This window comes from Hyla sarda, chromosome 8, assembly GCF_029499605.1.
Source record: "Hyla sarda isolate aHylSar1 chromosome 8, aHylSar1.hap1, whole genome shotgun sequence".
NCBI lineage: Eukaryota > Metazoa > Chordata > Amphibia > Anura > Hylidae > Hyla > Hyla sarda.
In genome coordinates, this window is record NC_079196.1 from 53626010 (window position 1) to 53643642 (window position 17633).

The 17633-nt window shown below is 40.5% G+C and overlaps 1 protein-coding gene across 6 annotated transcripts in view; it reads left to right on the forward strand.

The window, feature by feature from the left end:
• DYNC1I2 (dynein cytoplasmic 1 intermediate chain 2) overlaps positions 1–17633 on the forward strand; it is a 151113-nt gene that overhangs the window by 117498 nt on the left and 15982 nt on the right. For all 6 annotated transcript variants that reach the window (XM_056533487.1, XM_056533488.1, XM_056533492.1 and 3 more), the window contains 2 exons: positions 7151–7295; positions 11635–11775. In XM_056533487.1, the coding sequence (XP_056389462.1) occupies positions 7151–7295; positions 11635–11775 (286 nt within the window). The remainder of the gene's footprint in view (positions 1–7150; positions 7296–11634; positions 11776–17633) is intronic.

The following is a 17633-nucleotide window of genomic DNA, read 5'->3' on the forward strand; positions in this document are numbered from 1 at the left end:
CCCAGTGCCAGAGGCAGAAAAACAACCCAAAAACATCATTGAACCTCCACCATATTTCACTGTAGGTACTGTGTTCTTTTCTTTGTAGGCCTCATTCCGTTTTCGGTAAACAGTAGAATGATGGAGCTTTTTGGTAAAGCACATCTTGGTCTCATCTGTCCACAAGATGTTTTCCCAGAAGGATTTTGGCTTACTCAAGTTCAATTTGGCAAAATGTAGTCTTGCTTTTTTATGTCTGTGTGTCAGCAGTGGGGTCCTCCTGGGTCTCCTGCCATAGCGTTAGTCGATGTCAAAGGATAGTTCATGCTGACACTGATGCTCCGTGAGCCCGCTGGACAGCTTGAATATCTTTGGAACTTGTTTGGGGCTGCTTATCCACCATCCGGACACCTTTCATCAATTTTTCTCTTCCGTCCATGCTCAGAGAGATTAACTACAGTGCCATGGGTTGCAAACTTCTTGAAAATGTTTCTCCCTGTAGACAAAGGCAAATCTAGATCTCTGGAGATGGACTTGTAATCTTGAGATTGTTGATATTTTCACACAATTTTGGTTCTCAAGTCCTCCGACAGTCCTCTTCTCCTCTTTCTGTTGTCCATGCTTAGTTTGGCAAAGACTAAGTGAACTTCTTTTTATCTTTCAGGTGTGATGTTTATATTGCCCACACCTGTTACTTGCCCCAGGTGAGTTTAAAGGAGCATCACATGCTTGAAACAAATCTTATTTTTCCACAATTTTGAAAGGTTGCCAATCATTTTGTTCAGCCCATTTTTTTGGAGTTTGATATGACATTATGTCCAATTTGCTTTTTTTCCTCCCTTTTTTGGTTTAGTTCCAATACACACAAAGGGAATAAACATGTGTATAGCAAAACATGTGTTACTGCAATCCTTTTCTGTGAGAAATACTTTATTTTCTTGAAAAATGTCAGGGGTGCCAACATTTATGGCCATGACTGTATGTTCTGGGGATTGTAAACCCGTAATTTTGCATTAGCAGTATTCTTATTTGGTGATACAATGGGCTGGTGATGCAGGGGATGATAGAAAGGGTTAAAGGGGTTATCCAGGAAAAAACTTAAAAGTTAAACAGATTTGTAAATTCTATTAAAAAATCTTAATCCTTTCAGTACTTATGAGCTTCTGAAGTTAAGGTTGTTCTTTTCTGTCTAAATGCTCTCTGATGACACATGCCTCGGGAAACGCCCAGTTTAGAAGAGGTTTGCTATGGTGATTTTCTTCTAAACTTGTCGGTTCCCAAGATACGTGTCATCAGAGAGCACTTAGACAGAAAAGAACAACCTTAACTTCAGAAGCTCATAAGTACTGAAAGGATTAAGATTTTTTAATAGAAGTAATTTACATATCTGTTTAATTTTCTGGAGCTAGTTGATATATAAAAAAAAAAAGTTTTTTTCCTGGATAACCCCTTTTAATGGCATACATTGCATGAAGAATATGGATGGGAGCTGGAATCTTGACCAAAGATGGAGATGGAGAATGTATTAAGAGGAGGGATAAGTTGTATGGGTCTGGAAATTATGGAGTATTAAATGTGATATTAAAGGTAACCACACATTACATTTAAAGGGGCAGTAATGGTAGAGTGGAGATGTAGCAGACTCATTGATGATAAATTATTTATATGTGCTCAATACTTTCATTGAGACTCTGGGGGTTCAGTGTATTCATTTTATATATCCAAAATGATTCGCGTTTTCTTAATCTCTTAAACTGGTTCTCTGCGTTTTCTGGGATCTTCTCTATGATTGTGACTATGAAGTCTATGAATTAACTATTATGGCATGTCTGGAGACACTGTGTTTGATGTAATTATGAGAGATGTTGTACCGGTGGTTATTCATCCTGCTCTTGAGTTGTTGTGTTGTCTGACCGATATATTGCAGGTTAAATGTGCATTCAATAAGGTAGATAACGTGTGAAAGTACAGTCTGTCCTATCTTTAATATGAAAGCTTTCACCAGTTGATTTGCTTGTAAATGATGTTGCTCCGTTTATGTTAGGGCAGAGTTTACAGCTTCTCATGCCACATTTGAAACACCCTTTTTCTTGTTTGTGTTTCTGTTTCATTTTCTTTGTTGTTTTGATTTTCTTATGGCGACTTGGTGCTATTAGGTTTTTAATAGTTTTTGCCCTTCTGAAAGTTATTCCTGTTTTTTCTGGGATTAGGCTCTTCAGGATAGGGTCATCCTGTTACGGTCATTTGATAGGGGCAAAATGTTTTTGCATTATTTTCCTTACTTCATTTCTTGACATTAAATACCTGGTAATGAAGTTGAAGCCATATGTATTGTTCTGTTTTTGAGTTACAGTGGATGTGTTCTGGATGCTGGAGCCCTGTTCAGGATCCTGGTTGGAAGAGTTCCTTGGGGCTGGATTTTCCAAGGCTCTCTTATAGGCTGTCTGTATCAGATTGTTTGGATACTTTTATTCTTTTAGTCTCTCTCTCTTATGATCTTACTTTGGTCAATAAAGTTGCTGGTTTTAGAGAAGTTCCTGCGAACCCTGCTATGTTGTCCGTAGAGTATATTAGTCTTTCATTTGATGTAATGGCTACTCCCGAAATCTAGGAGGCTGTTCACTAGAGATGAGCGAACTTACAGTAAATTCGATTCGTCACGAACTTCTCGGCTCGGCAGTTGATGACTTTTCCTTCATAAATGAGTTCAGCTTTCAGGTGCTCCCGTGGGCTGGAAAAGGTGGATACAGTCCTAGGAGACTCTTTACTAGGAATGTATCCACCTTTTCCAGTCCACCGAAGCACCTGAAAGCTGAACTAATTTTTGCAGGATAAGTCATCAACTGCCGAGCCGAGAAGTTCGTGACGAATCGAATTTACTGTAAGTACGCTCATCTCTACTGTTCACATCAGCGTCTTTAAAATAGGTTTTTGTTATAATTTTTAGTCCATCCGATAGTAGTTCCAAATCTAGATATTCTATTTTCTCTATGGCACATTTGCCTGTAAAATTCAGGTTCCATTCAATGTTATTTAGGTGACTAGTGAAGTCTTGAAAGGATTCGATGGACCCATCCCAGATTAATAGGTGGTCATCAATATAGCGTTTATACAGCCTGATGTGTTTTTTCAGGGGGGATCTGAGTATATGAAGAGTGTCTCGAAAGCTCCCATGTATAGATTTGGGAAAGACTGCGCAAATTTCGTCCCCATTGCCGTCTGGAGGTATATGGAGGAGTCGAAGCAAAAATAATTGTGTTGGAGTATGAATGCTTTACTTTTGATTACTTCAAGCTCTTTTGCATGTGGTATGTTTGAGAGCAATGCTGCTACATCTAAGGTAGTCCATTTGAATTCCGGCCCGGCTCCATTTCTCATCTTGTAGTAGGTGTATTAGTGTGGGTATGTCCTTTAGGTATGATGGTAATTTTATGATGGCTTTTTGTAGCATTATATCTACATACTGTGACATATTGCTAGTGAGAGAGAAGATTATTGGGCGGCCTGGTGGATTTGTCTTGTCTTTTTGCACTTTTGGTAAATGGTAAAAATTGGCATCTTGGGTTTTTTATTTTTATGAAGTCTCGTTTGCTTTTTGATAGGACACCGGCGCTGAATGCGTCATCTATAAGGCGGTTGCGTTCTTCTTGGTATTGTTTAGTTGGATCTTCTTTTAGAGCAACATAGTATTCTGGATCAGATATTATCCTTAGTGCTACTGTTGTGTATGTTTTGCGATCTTGGATCACTACACCTCCACCTTTGTCTGCGTTCCTGACGACTATATTTGTGTTTGCTGCCAGGTCTTTGATTGCTTTTCTTTGTGGTAGAGTTAGATTGTTTTTTGTTAGTGTAGTTTCTAAATTTTATATTTCTGAAGTCTTCTGCAACTAGTGAGAAGAAGGTCTCCACGTGGTGTCTTTTATGTTGGAGTGGGTAGAATGTTGATCTGGGTTTTAGATTGCTGTTTCATGGGGAATGGGTCAGCTTGTTTGCAATGTTGTCTGTGGTCTGGATCGGTTGTGATTGTGATTTATTGAATCTTGGCATTGCAAAATGCCTGGCAAGAGTCAGTTTTCTGACAAATTTGAGATCTACAAATTAGCGATCGACCGATTATCGGTTTGGCTGATAGCCGATATTCACGATTTTGGACGTTATTGGTATCTGCAATTACCTTGACGATAATCCGATAATGCCCCGCACCGCCACCACCCGCACCACAGCGCACCCCCCCCCCCCCACCCCCCACTGCACCGCCCCGGACAGAGGCCACCGCTGCCCCATTGCCTCCCCCACCCCCAGTTTTATAATTACCTGTTCCCGGGGTCCGCGCTACTTCTGGCTCCTGCGGCGTCCTGTGGGGGATAAATAGCCGATAACTTATACCGGAATATCGGTATAAGTTATCGGCTATCAGCCCTAACCTCCACAGATTATCGGTATCGGCCCTAAAAAAATTGATATCGGTCGATCCCTACTACGAATAGATCAAATTCATCACTTGTGTTCGTGGGGCAGAAAGAGAGTCCTTTGTTCAGGACCTCCCTTTCTGCTTGTGCCAGGTTATGGGAGGATAGTTTGAAGATTTTTAGTACCTTTTTTTTCGTCTTTGTTTTGCACTTTCCGCTTTTCTTTCTCTTTCCTCTACAGCCTCTTCTAGTCCTGCTTCTCCTATTGTTTGTTCCTCCTCCTCTTCTGGAGCTTTCCTTTTTTTGTCTGTAGTACTCTGTTATCAGAGTTGGTTGTGGAGTGTTCTGCATATGGTATGTAGGGATCTGTGTTAGTATGGATGGTAGTCCGAAAAAAAGTAGGGTTTTTAACCTATCCTTTGGGGTTCTGGGTTCTCTTGTGAGGTGCATGGTAAATCTTCATTGTTGGCTTCATTAACTTGACTTGTGTCACATTCCAGAGTGTTGTATATGGTGACAGTAGATAGGTTAAGTGGAGTTGATGGTAATTCATCTTTTCTCACATTGGTTCCATTCTTGGTCAGGTCCAGAAAGGAGATGGGTGGAAATGCCAGATCTGCAAGTTTTCATAGTTTTTCGATTGTCTGGCGGGGTATGGTTTCATTCGTCTCTGGGTCATGTGGCGCATCCTGATTGGTGATAGTAGTTCTGTTAGTGCTTTTGCTTTTAGTAATTTGTGTGTGGTTTTGGTTACTAGTTTTCTTCAGATCTGGAGTTGGTGTTCCTTGCTCCCTTATTGGTAGGGTACTTATTTCTTTCTGACATGTTTGCAGTCCCAGTTGTGTTATGGCTGTTTAATTCGTTTTTCGTCCGTTGAATTTGATGTGTTTTCTGAGTTCGACCCTTTTTATTTTTTCCAGAATTTGATATTGTCTTTTAGTCTGTTTTATCTCGGTTTAATTTGGAGGTTTTTCTTTCCAAGGTGTCCTTTTCTATAGTTAAAATTCTCACGGTAAGTAGTAGGGGTGTGAATCGCCAAGAATTTGGCGATTCGATTCGAATCGCGATACCAGTGTGGCGATTCGATATATCCCGATATATCGCGATACCGTCTAGGTGACGATACATCGCGATATATCCCGATATATCGCCCACCTGGGAGCATTCATAGATCCCAATAGACTTTTTTCGCACAGGGTTGACATCATATTTATTGAAAAGCTATGTGTCATTTTTTCCCATGTCTTTACGAAGGTTTGGTCATTCTTAAATAATGGTTCTTGCTGAAGGCGGAGACCTCTGGGGATGATGTTCTCTTGAATATACATTCTCATGTACTTGAGGTCTAGATGATGTTGAATTTCACTTTTTAGTAGGTGGCCCAGTTTGAAGAATAGTTTTGGGCGATCTATGTCTATAACTGTCTCACTGGCTGTATTGCGGATAATGTGTTTGATGGAAATTTCGAATAACCTGTCCCTTTCTGAGAGTCTATGGGTACAGTACTTAAATGAAAACTTGCAGATCTCTGAACAATTTCCCCTCTTGTCCAAGAGGCTATCAGATGGTGCCTGTCAACACATATCCAAGGACCCCAAATTTGGAGCCCGGATATTGAAACCCTTTTACATGAAGCACTTGAGATGACTTTTCTGGCATTGCCACCTACCTCCTTTCTGGACCGAGAATGGAACCAATTTTAGAAAAGATGAATTACCATAAAAACCTTGTTCTTAGTGTGCATGTCAGGACGCCTGTATTTACATTGAAAAAGGGACTTTTAGGTCCCCGAAATGCGTTTGTTATACGGCAATAAAAGAGAGAATTTTTTATTTATCCTACTGAACCCACCTGTTTGTTACCTCGAGTGGAAGCTCCTGAAAAACTGGTTATTTGACACTCTCTCCTTAGTGGAGACAAAGTTTCTGCATTCACATTGGCCAGGAAAACCCTACGCCGACAACCAGGAGGTAGCGCCACCCCTACAAGAGACCCATCCGAGAAACACAGAAAAGATCTTTCTACCACAACATCCTAAGATGAGTTGTTTTATGCAAAAACACTCACCAACGCCTGTACACCAGACGTATTCACCCTATGAGGAGCTCTGCTTTACACATTATTTTCTACACAGGGCAAAATTATCTTCATTGTAAGAGGTGTCTGATTTAAAGGTATTTATCAGATACTTTATGTTCTTTTCTCCCTTATTAGTGTTCTTGCTATGTATATGTAATGAAAACCAAATCTAGAGTAGACTGGCAATCTGATAACATTTCTTACCTACTTTTCATATGGTGTTTCCAACCACACATGGCATTTATACAATTCAAATCATTCCTTCAGGCTACAAACAATAGAATACAATCTAATTCAGCGTTCTAATTAACAATTCTTCATATCAGCATTCATACGGGAATCTGACAGATTCACCTACAAGCAGCTTCCTTACTGCCTACATACCTCTATTCTTACCTGAAAATCCTTTTATCCTAAAAGTTGTGTCACAGCAATATCAAATCTAGACATTATGGTTCAGACATACAAAGGTCTCGTTCCTTACCATCAACCTCTGTTAATTAAATTAAATCCTCTACACCAGTGTTCCTCAGTCTGCTGTCAAGGCTTGATGAGAGTTGTAGTTTTGCAACAGCTGCAAAGTCGCAGTTTGGAGACCACTGTTACACTATACCTTTTAACACTGACCATTACATTTTGTGAAAGGTTATAGCCGTGTTTTGATATTTTTTTTATTGTAGTAAAGCTGGTATAAGTGAAATGTTTGAAGGACATCAAGGACCAATAACCGGGATCCACTGCCATTCTGCTGTGGGAGCCGTGGACTTCTCTCACCTCTTCATCACCTCCTCTTTCGACTGGACAGTAAAACTGTGGACAACAAAGGTAATTGAAAGAAATTGAAAGAATAAACATAAACCACTTATTTATGCTTGTATGCAATTTTTTGGGCAAGCCTCAGTTTGTGCAATAATATGTGACTTTTCACCTTGTTACACACTACTTTCTGACCTGACTTCTGTGGCCTGATTACAAATACTACAAGAATTTGTGGAAAATATGCCTGAAACTTTATGAAAAGCTTGTACTTCCTCTAATAAAGAAGTGTCTGTGACATACAATGCATTTGGAAAGTCTTCGGACCCTTTAACTTTTTTAACATTTTGATATGTGGCATTGTGCAGAATTTTTTTTTTTTTTTTTAAAGTGTTCCCCTCATCATTCTTCACTTAATACCATAATGATAACATGAAAACACAATTTTAGAAATGTTTGCAAATTCATTTAATCCCTTAACAACATGGGACATAAATGTAGGTCTTGGTTAGAGATGAGCGAAGTTACAGTGATTCGATTCGTCACGAACTTCTCGGCTCGGCAGTTGCTGACTTTAGCCTAGGACTGTATCCCCCTTTTCCAGCCCACCGGAGCACCTGAAAGCTGAACTAATTTATGCAGGATAAATCATCAACTGCCGAGCCGAGAAGTTTGTGACAAATCAAATCACTGTAACTTTGCTCATTTCTAGTCCTAGTGCCCCAGTACTTAACGCACCAGGATGTACATTTACGTCCTGTACATGACCGCAAGCACCGGAGTGGTGCACGTGTCATGCGCGGCAAGTCCCGGCTGCTATCAGCAGCCAGGGACCCGCCGGTAATGGCGCACATCAGCGATCGCACTTATGTGTGCCATTAACCCCTCAGAGTAGAAGATCGCCGATAACACTGATCAGTGCTATGCCCTATGCATAGCAGTGAACAGTATTAACAATCAAGTGATTGCTATAAATAATCCCCTATGGGGACTATTAAAGTGTAAAGAAAAAATGTAAAGAAAAAAAAAAATAGAAAAAATTTGAAAAATGTAAAAATTATAAACCTATTTGGTAAGGCATGCGTAAATGTCCGAATTATCAAAATATGTTATTGATCCCGTACGGTGAACGGCGTAAACATAAAAAAAGGCCAAAATTGCAGCTTTTTTTGTCATATAATATTTTCAAAAAAATTAAGTTTCATATATGCAAATGGTGTATCAAAAAAAAAAGTACAGATCACGGCACCAACAAAATGATGAACCTAAGTACACAAAGGAGCAGCAGGGACAACTCTGTGAGTGTCTTGGGGTGACCCAGCCATAGCCCTGCCTTGAACCCAAACGAACATCTCTAGAGACATGAAAATGGCTTCCACTGATGGTCCCCATCTAACCTGCCAGTGCTTGAGAGGATCTGCAGAGAAAAATGTCAGAAAATCCCCAAATCCAGGTGTGTGAACCTTGTGGCCTCATACCCAAGAAGACTGGAGGCTGTAAAGTAAAGGGTCTGAATACTTTTCCATTTCAGTAAATTAGCGAACATTTCTAACATTCTGTTTTCACTTTAAATCTAAAGGGGTATCAAGTGCAAAATGATGGGGATTTTTTGTATCACAAGGCTGGGACAACAAAATTTGAAAAAAGTAAAAGGGTCTAAAAACTTTCTAAATGTATTGTATGCCATACAGTCAAATGCAGTAGCTAGAACAAAATACAAAGCTCTCATGGCTCCTTAGGGCAGTATGTATCCACAGTTTTGGTATGTGTCACTAATATGGTATCTATTGTGATGGATAGAATGCCAGACAGACAGAGGCCAGTGGGAAATTCTTTTGGACGCAGTTAACTATTGGACACCTATGGTGACATTTAGTGTGTATGATGGTAGTTTTCCTAATGTACATATTAAACATTAGGGAAAAACAGTGTGAACTCAGGTTTACAAATGGCAGTAAACCTGCCACGGCTCCATCCTCAGAACAGCTGCCTTCACTGCCTGGAAGTCGCATACACTATTAATGCAGTCATTACCTTGATTTTGGTAATTTTCTCTTATTTACCTTTCTTTCTACATTCTACGATTGTTATAAAGTCAGGTCGCCTCCTTTTTGTTTAGAATTTACTTTTCCCGAAGTTGAGTTATTCAACACAAATAAAAATTGTTCTTGCCTAATGTAGAATTGTCGGTAACACTAGGGGTTGCTGTTCCCATTTATCCCTTAATTAGGAATCCCGTTGGTGGTTATAAATGAAATAATTCAATTTATTGAGAAAGAATTGAGTTCAGCAGAGAAAGAAACAGATTTCAGGTTGTTAAGTCGAATGTATAAATAAAATGTATGAATCTGTGAAGTGCAAGCAAATACAAATGATTTTAATTATAGTTTAGTAAATGGAAGTGTTGTTAATTGAAAATTGCTTGTTGCATTCGCAGACACCAGAGTCTCTCTGAATATTCACTCACTGAGGGCCTCATTGTAAAATCCCCCCTATATTGAACTTCTCGCTTTCCTGACAAGCGTTTGAGAAAATAATTTTACCCAAGGATGACATTCAAAAATGTTTAGTGTGTGCATAAAAGAGATTTATCTTTAATCATTATGAAAAAATAGTGCATTTTAGACAGAATAATACCGCTCGCTGCTTCCATGATGCTCACCTGTCACTCATGGCGGCAATTCCTTCAATAAATTGTTTGTAAGTGTAGCAATATCAGTACTTTGTGAGGGAGGTAATTAGGCAGAAAAACAGAGGAAGGTAGCAATCGTCAAATGTAAGTATTAGAGCTGCTTTAGATAGTAAAATAAGCCCACATACTACAAACACATTGCACTCAAACCACTATCCTCGTACGCGATGGATAAGAAACCAATAATCATCCTTCTAGAAAATATTGCCTGTACAGTAAAATAAGGTTTTACTACACGACCAAAATAAAACGCCTCTCTGAAATCTGTCTGTGCTTTTACCACATGGGGATTATCTCTCCATATCGTAACAATATCACTTAGTTACAATGCGGTGTCTACCATTTACTATGATATTATGATGTCTGATCAACCATCAATATTACATCGGTTGTAGCATTTTCCCCTGTCTGTGATGGAAAGAGCATTACCACCTAAAATAGAAAGACATGACTGATGAGTATAAGCTCTTGAGTTGTCCTCTTCCATCATCCATATTGTTTGGTGCATTTGTTTAGGTTAGGTAAAGGACACCAATTTTGCCATTATAGCTTCTATAGGGGCTCCGTTGTTGTTGCTCCAGACTCCTGATTGGTAAATCTGCCTAGTTGTGCATGATACTTTGCTAATCCTGGAGTCTGGGGCAGCAGGATGAAGTAGCTCTTTTGGTGACCAGGTTGGTTGTCATCTACCTGCAAACAGATATAATTAAATAATGGTAAATAACGTTTACTAGTATTCAACTTGGAAGAAGAGGACAGCTCAAGGGTTCTTTCATACTAGTCAACCTTTCGGACTTATACAAGTTAAAGGGAAATATAAGAGCTCTTGATATTGAAAATCAAGAGTACACAAGCATTTCTGTGTGAGCAAACTACGAAACATTTCACCATGTATGACCACTCTTAGGGTAAGTCTATATAGCAGATTGAGTATCACAGATCTCGTATAACATAATTTTAGGCACTTAATACCAATATGGGAGGGTTGCATTGAAGCTCAAATAATAGCATAACTTGCCTGACTAACACCAGACAGGAAGTTTGTCCTCTAATTTTCTGTGTTGTGTTTTCTCTTTAGCTTCTCCCTCTCCCCCCAACACAATGCCTCATCCTCTGCTGTCTCAGGAGGCATGGCTGGATCTGGTCTAGGAGCTCAAGCCCCTCACTTGAGTGATGTTATTACCTCCAACCAGCCCCTACAGCCTACATAACCATCTCTCTATTATACAGATATACATATATCTTTATTATGACATTTAGTGAGAATTGGGTATTTTACCGCATGCTGCATTTTACTGGACAATGCTGAAGGCAGAGGAGCAGACGGACTAAATACAGCTGCTTCTGCTGCATTGTTCTGTAGCAGCTCTGGCCAGAAAACGGACAGGCGAGCTGTGGACAAGGAGTAGCCAGGTTGAGAGAGTTGTGAAGGAGGGAAAACAATGCATTCTGGAAATTTTAGTACTGAACATCTGATTAACTAGAAAAAAGTGATTTCTGGCATGGTAGGGAAGACGACTGCAAACCCAGAAAACATAAGGATTTTTGGTGGTTTCAGAACCAAAACAGGCAAATAAGCAATGCTTTATTTTATTGCCACCTTAAATAAGTAAGCCAACATAAAAGATAGCGGATGCACTGCTTTCAATTAGAATTTTTAGATGCAGCCTTTTCACTTATCATCTTGTCATATTAAATTCTGCTTTTATCTCCTAGAATAACAAGCCATTGTATTCGTTTGAGGACAACTCTGACTACGTTTATGATGTCATGTGGTCCCCCACTCATCCAGCCTTGTTTGCTTGTGTGGATGGAGTAGGGCGACTGGATTTGTGGAACCTCAACAATGATACAGAGGTAAGCACTTGGATACATATTAGACTTCGCTTAGGTCCAGTACTGTTTCTGGCCATTATTGTTTAACTTGTATACATAATGTTTCACCAGTTTTACCCTCTACAGGCTCTAATTTTCAGTTGTTTCTGAGCTATTGGGTGTAGATGAGCTGCTATGTTGTCCCCCATACACTGTACAAATATAGAAGAAAAATCAACTTCCCTATAGCTCTTTAGCATGCCCTCAGAAGCAGCAGGATGGAGGACATTATAGAGCAGTTATTAGCAGTGTATCCTGTGTATCAAACACTGGGGTGACTTACTATGGGCAGGTGTAACTGATCCTTCAGTGAGCTAATGTCTCAGGATAAACTAAATAATGAATTTAGGAGGGAGAGATGAGGAAGAAAGTAGTCTGATGAATAGAGAGATTTTTCTCTAATAAGATATACTGCAATGTTTCTTAGCTTTGCTTGTACTGTTTATTTTGTACAAAATTTTGCTGAAAGCTGATCATAGATAATATTGTCCTGTTGTGATGGGACATACTTGAAGTATGATATACATGAGTATAACTTGTAAGCAGTATGTCAATCTTTTTGAGTGCTCTCTATTTTCCAGAATAGATGGATGATGATGTCACTAGAATCTTCTAACTGTGCTTTAAACTAGGGATCGTCCAATTATCGGTTTGGCCGATATTATCAGCCGATATTCACGATTTTGGACGTTATCGGTTTTGGCAATTACCTTGCTGATAATCCGATAAAGCACCGCCCCGGCCAGAGACCGCCGCTGTCCCATTGCCTTCCCCATCCCCGGTTTTATAATTACCTGTTCCCGGGGTCCGCGCTACTTCTGGCTCCTGTGGCGTCCTGCGTTACGCTGTGGACTGTGCAATGACGAGTAACATCCACAACGCGATGTCACCGTCAGTGCGCACAGTGACAGCTCAGGATGCCACCGTAGCCAGAAGTAGCACGGGCCCCGGGAACAGGTAATTATAAAACAGAGGATGGGGGAGGCAATGGGTGGTTGGACTAAGGACTGGCAGGGGGAGAGAAGCGGGTGACGGCGGTCTCTGGCCAGAGGATGGGGGGAGGGGGGGTTGGACTCAGGAGGACCCCAGGACAGGCAGGGGGAGAGAAGCGGGTGGCGGCAGCGGTCTCTGGCCCCGCAAAAGCCACTGCAGTTCATTGATTTAAAGCGTCCTTTTTGGGGGTTGGTGGAGAAATAGCCGATAACTTATACCGATCTTCCGGTATAAATTATCGGCTATCGGCCTGAAAGGCCACAGTTTATTGGTATCGTCCCTAAAAAATCGATATCGGTCGATCCCTACTTTAAACCACATTTAAGGGATTTGGCTGAATCAACATGCAATTTTATAGTAGATAGGATGTCCATCCTTCAAATCTGACAATGCTGGTCCTTGGCCCAGTTTTCACTGGAGATGTGACCATATATCAGATGAAATCTAGAACCCCTTGTTCTCCTTGTCGTTGTCTTTCTACTTGAGCGTGATGGACCTGTATCATGCCTGTTTAGCATGTAGCTTTGAGTTGTCAAATGGTGGTCATCCAGACAGGTGCTGCAAAGTGGACTGCAAAAAGAGAAAGTCGTACAATCTGTAATTCAGTGTACTACTGGTGAAGCTGTATGTAAGCACTGCAGTGGCAATAGGCTGTAATAAGAAGTAATTGTGACCATACCTTTCCTTATTTTCATGTAATTGAGTGTCATCGATACTTTGATTAAATTACATATCCTGGAAAGTATATTCTATTTCCCGTATTTGCATAAATAAGGTTTTATATTGAAATAATTTGTACAAAACACACTTTTGTATGCTTGGAAATTAAATAATTACCCCATTCACATCTGCATATGAAGATCGGTCTGATCATGCTTTTTATTTTTGCGCCTCAAGTGGTTAACAAGCCGTTTGCTAAGAGACGCTTGAAGACTCATTAACACTTATTATTTTGTAATTGTGTTTGACTGATCTAATACGTAGATGTGAACTGATTGGAAGATAATTATAGTAATATAATTAATATCACAGAAAAATATAGTATTTGCCATGGTTCAGACACTTGTCCATTCTTAGACAGATTTTGAAAAGAGTAATAAATTAATTCAATGAGAATCCAGGACAAAATTTGCTGTATAGGTAATAAGGCTGTTGGGGAAACACCAGCCGGAATAACAAATAATTTAATTAATAAAAAAAAAATATATATATATATATAATTCAAATCTACGTCAGATGTTTCATTTGGAGCCTTTATCGCACATTCAGCTCAAAATGCCAGACAAATTAGTGCAGCTCAATGCACAATTTTATTTGGTAAAATGCCGAGCACCATGACCAAAACCTGGCTGAGTCCAATTAAAGTAATAGGGGGATGCAGCAGATCTGCCACATGCATTTTTTGGCTCTTCTGCTTCTATGAAAGAGCCGTACAATAGAAAAAAGTTATGCAAATGTGAACATAGCCTTATTTCCTATAGCAATTAAAAAGATAAAGTACAAGTGTTTTGCTCTCCCTAAGATGCAAAGGTAATGATTGACAGCCAATAGAAAGAACACTAGAGCATGATTACAAATATGTGCGTAATGTCACACGGATGCCTGAAAATGCTCTATCTGTGGAACGTACCTGTATGTTCTCCCCCTGTTTTACTGCAATAAAAGGTAATAGAAGCTCGGATTGAGTGCAGCTCATTTACCTCTACATTGCATGCCTGAAAATGGTGACTGAGGATGAAGGCCAGTATATACTAAAATGGCAAACCACAGATAGTGAGACTTGCTGACGTCCAAAAGTGCAGAGAAGCAGAATTGTATATATCTGTGAGTGACCCATACATCGTTGGTGGTGACAAGTGTGGAGTGCTGTTTCTTTGGTCTATGAGATGGACGGGCTGTCTAAGGAGCACTCAGCAAGTGGCTGGGGCTAAGACTAATGTGAACAGTGAGTGAAAGTTGCAGAAATGTATGTGTTTTTAACTGGCAGGAATCAGACCACCAGTTGTCAGACAGGGTCTTTATTGGGTAGTTAGTGGCTAGACTTCCTAGGCTTTTATTTTGGTTCCTAAATTTTGTTTCATTTTGTATATCCTGCAACCTTTGTAAATAAACCTGGCAAGGAGCCAGTTTGCTTGAAGAAACTGCTGTTTGCTTGGTTAATAAAGAAAAATGTGTCTTTTTGGCTGCAACAAAGGATGATCCCAGAGCTAAAATTTTAATATATATATATATATATATATATGTATAATATAACTGAAGGTGTATAAAAATATGTGAAGTTTCCAATTTGAATGTGACTTTGTTTTCATTTTTAGTCATTTTATGATAAAGTAGCTGTGGTCTGCATGGCCTACTTTTTCTTAATTTGATGTCCTTCTGGTATTTGAGAACAATAACATTCACATATGCTCCATACCCTGTATGAACAATCACTTGGCAAGTACAGAAATGACAGCCATAAATCCAAAACGTAACTTTTTGAAGTCTTAAGGGTAAAAATGCATTTGGCCTTTGTCAGATAAAAGTTCAAACACTTTTCTCAATTATTATTGTGTAAGTATTAGACATCTAGATCATGACTTATTATTTCTGCTCTTAGAACTTAATGGGTTTGTTTCATTAGGACAAACACAGTCCCTATGCAGTATTTGGGCAAATTTACTTCATGGGGAGGGGGGGCTCGCATTCTGAACACTCCTATGAGCCAGAGCAGAGAGTCTCTATTGTAGTAACTCTGCACTGTAATTGAAATATCTGAAAATAAGACTTTAAATGTATTCAGCTGCCATCCCCATTCATTCAGAAGCTTTTCAACTAATTTTAAGAAAACCAAAAACCTAATCCTCCCAGATATTCTTAGGGCTATATTGTCAGACTCAAGTAATGGCTGCCTGCTGAACAGTCTTTTGACCAACAGGTATATCTCTTGTTTACCTCTAGTTTAGTCTATTTTGCTGCAAAAGCGAAGCAGACTGATGCATAGTTTTCTAGTGATAGAATAAGTACACTGCTCAAAAAAAAATAAAGGGAACATTTCCCTCCTCTTCTTGTTCTTTTCTTTCTTGCCTTCCTTTTTATGTTGTTGGTTTGCTTGTATGTGTCTCCTCCCCCCCCCCCCCCCCTTTTTTTTTTTCTTCCTGGTGGTACTCTGAATCGGTAATACTTGGCCTAACATATTTGCTTGAGATCTGCTCCATTGTATTATTTGTCTTCGACATGTCATTTGTTGATTATTGCTGCCAGGAATTTGTTCCCTTTCCATGTTGTTTAATTGTACATCTGTTACTTATGTAAACCCTAAATAAAAATCTACATTTAAAAAAATAAAGGGAACACTAAGATAACACATCCTAGATCTGAATTAATGAACTAATCATATGAAATACTTTCGTCTTTACATAGTTGAATGTGCGAACAACAAAATCACACAAAAATTTTGAATGGAAATCAAATTTTTCAACCCATGGAAGTCTGGATATGGAGTCACACTCAAAATCAAAGTGGGAAACCCCACTAGAGGCTGATCCAACTTTGATATAATGTCCTTAAAACAAGAAAAAAATTTGCGACGCTAAGAGACATCGATTACCGATGTCCGTTATGCTGGCGGGTTGGTCTTGTGGGGGTTTGGCGGTGCCGGATGTAGTGAAGTACAGTGACCCCCCCCCCCCGACATACGATGGCCCCGACATACGATAATTTCAACATGCGATGGCCTCTGAGTCTCTGTGGCGGCCATTGTTTCTGTGATGCTTTGTCTTTGGGGTGGAGTGGCCCAGAGCTAGGGGCTTGGTCGGGCAGTAGTGGGGCTGCCTGGCCACTGGGTCGCTCCCCCCGTTGGGCATGGGGTCTCGGAGGCAGTAGTCGCCACCGGGTGCTATACCAGTGTTAGGTTAGGGACTCCCTATAACGAGGTGGCCTTGACGTGGCGAGTGGGCTTGTACTTTTTGATCAAAATGTATACTAACAACCTGTTAGTTTTTGAAATTATGCTGAGAAGCAAGTAGATCAAATTACAAATGGTGGATGTGCGGCTGTGTTTCTCTTTTTGTGTTGCACATTTGTAGTCTCTCCCTTCTTCCATGGCCAGCACTCCACTCCACCCATTTGGCCCATTTGTTTTTAATTAGCAGGAAACTGCATAAGGGTTTCCTCCTACCATTATCCCAGCCCTCTGGCAGTGAGCACATGGTAGGTTTCATACTGGTATGGTTCTCTGTGGCAGCCATTGTTTCTGTGATGCTTTGTCTTTGGGGTGGAGTGGCCCAGAGCCAGGGGCTTGGTCAGGCAGTAGTGGGGCTGCCTGGACACTGGGTCGCTCCCCCATTGGGCATGGGGTCTCGGAGGCAGTGGTTGCCGCCGGCGCTACTTCAGTGTCAGGTTAGGGACCCACTCTAACGAGGTGGCCTTGACGTGGCGAGTGGGCTTGTACTTTTTGATCAAAATGTGTACTAACATCCTGTTAGTTTTTGAAATTATGCTGAGAAGCAAGTAGATCAAATTACAAATGGTGGATGTGCGGCTGTGTTTCTCTTTTTGTGTTGCCTCTTAGAGGCCATCGCATGTTGAAGGCAGCATCAACATACAATGCTTTTGTATGTCGAGGCCATCGCATAAACGGCTATCCGGCAGCGCTGACTGCTTCAGCTGCCGCCGGATAGCCGTTTACGGTGCCCCGTGTGCTCCGGTGATGGTCTCCTACCTGTCCTCGGGGCTCCGGAGCTCCTCTTCGGGATTCCCTGCATCGCCGGCACTCTCCATTGTCGTCGCCACGCACGCCGTCCCATCATCCAATAGGAGCGGTATGCGTAGTGACGTGATGGCGGCGACGTGAGAGCGATGATCCC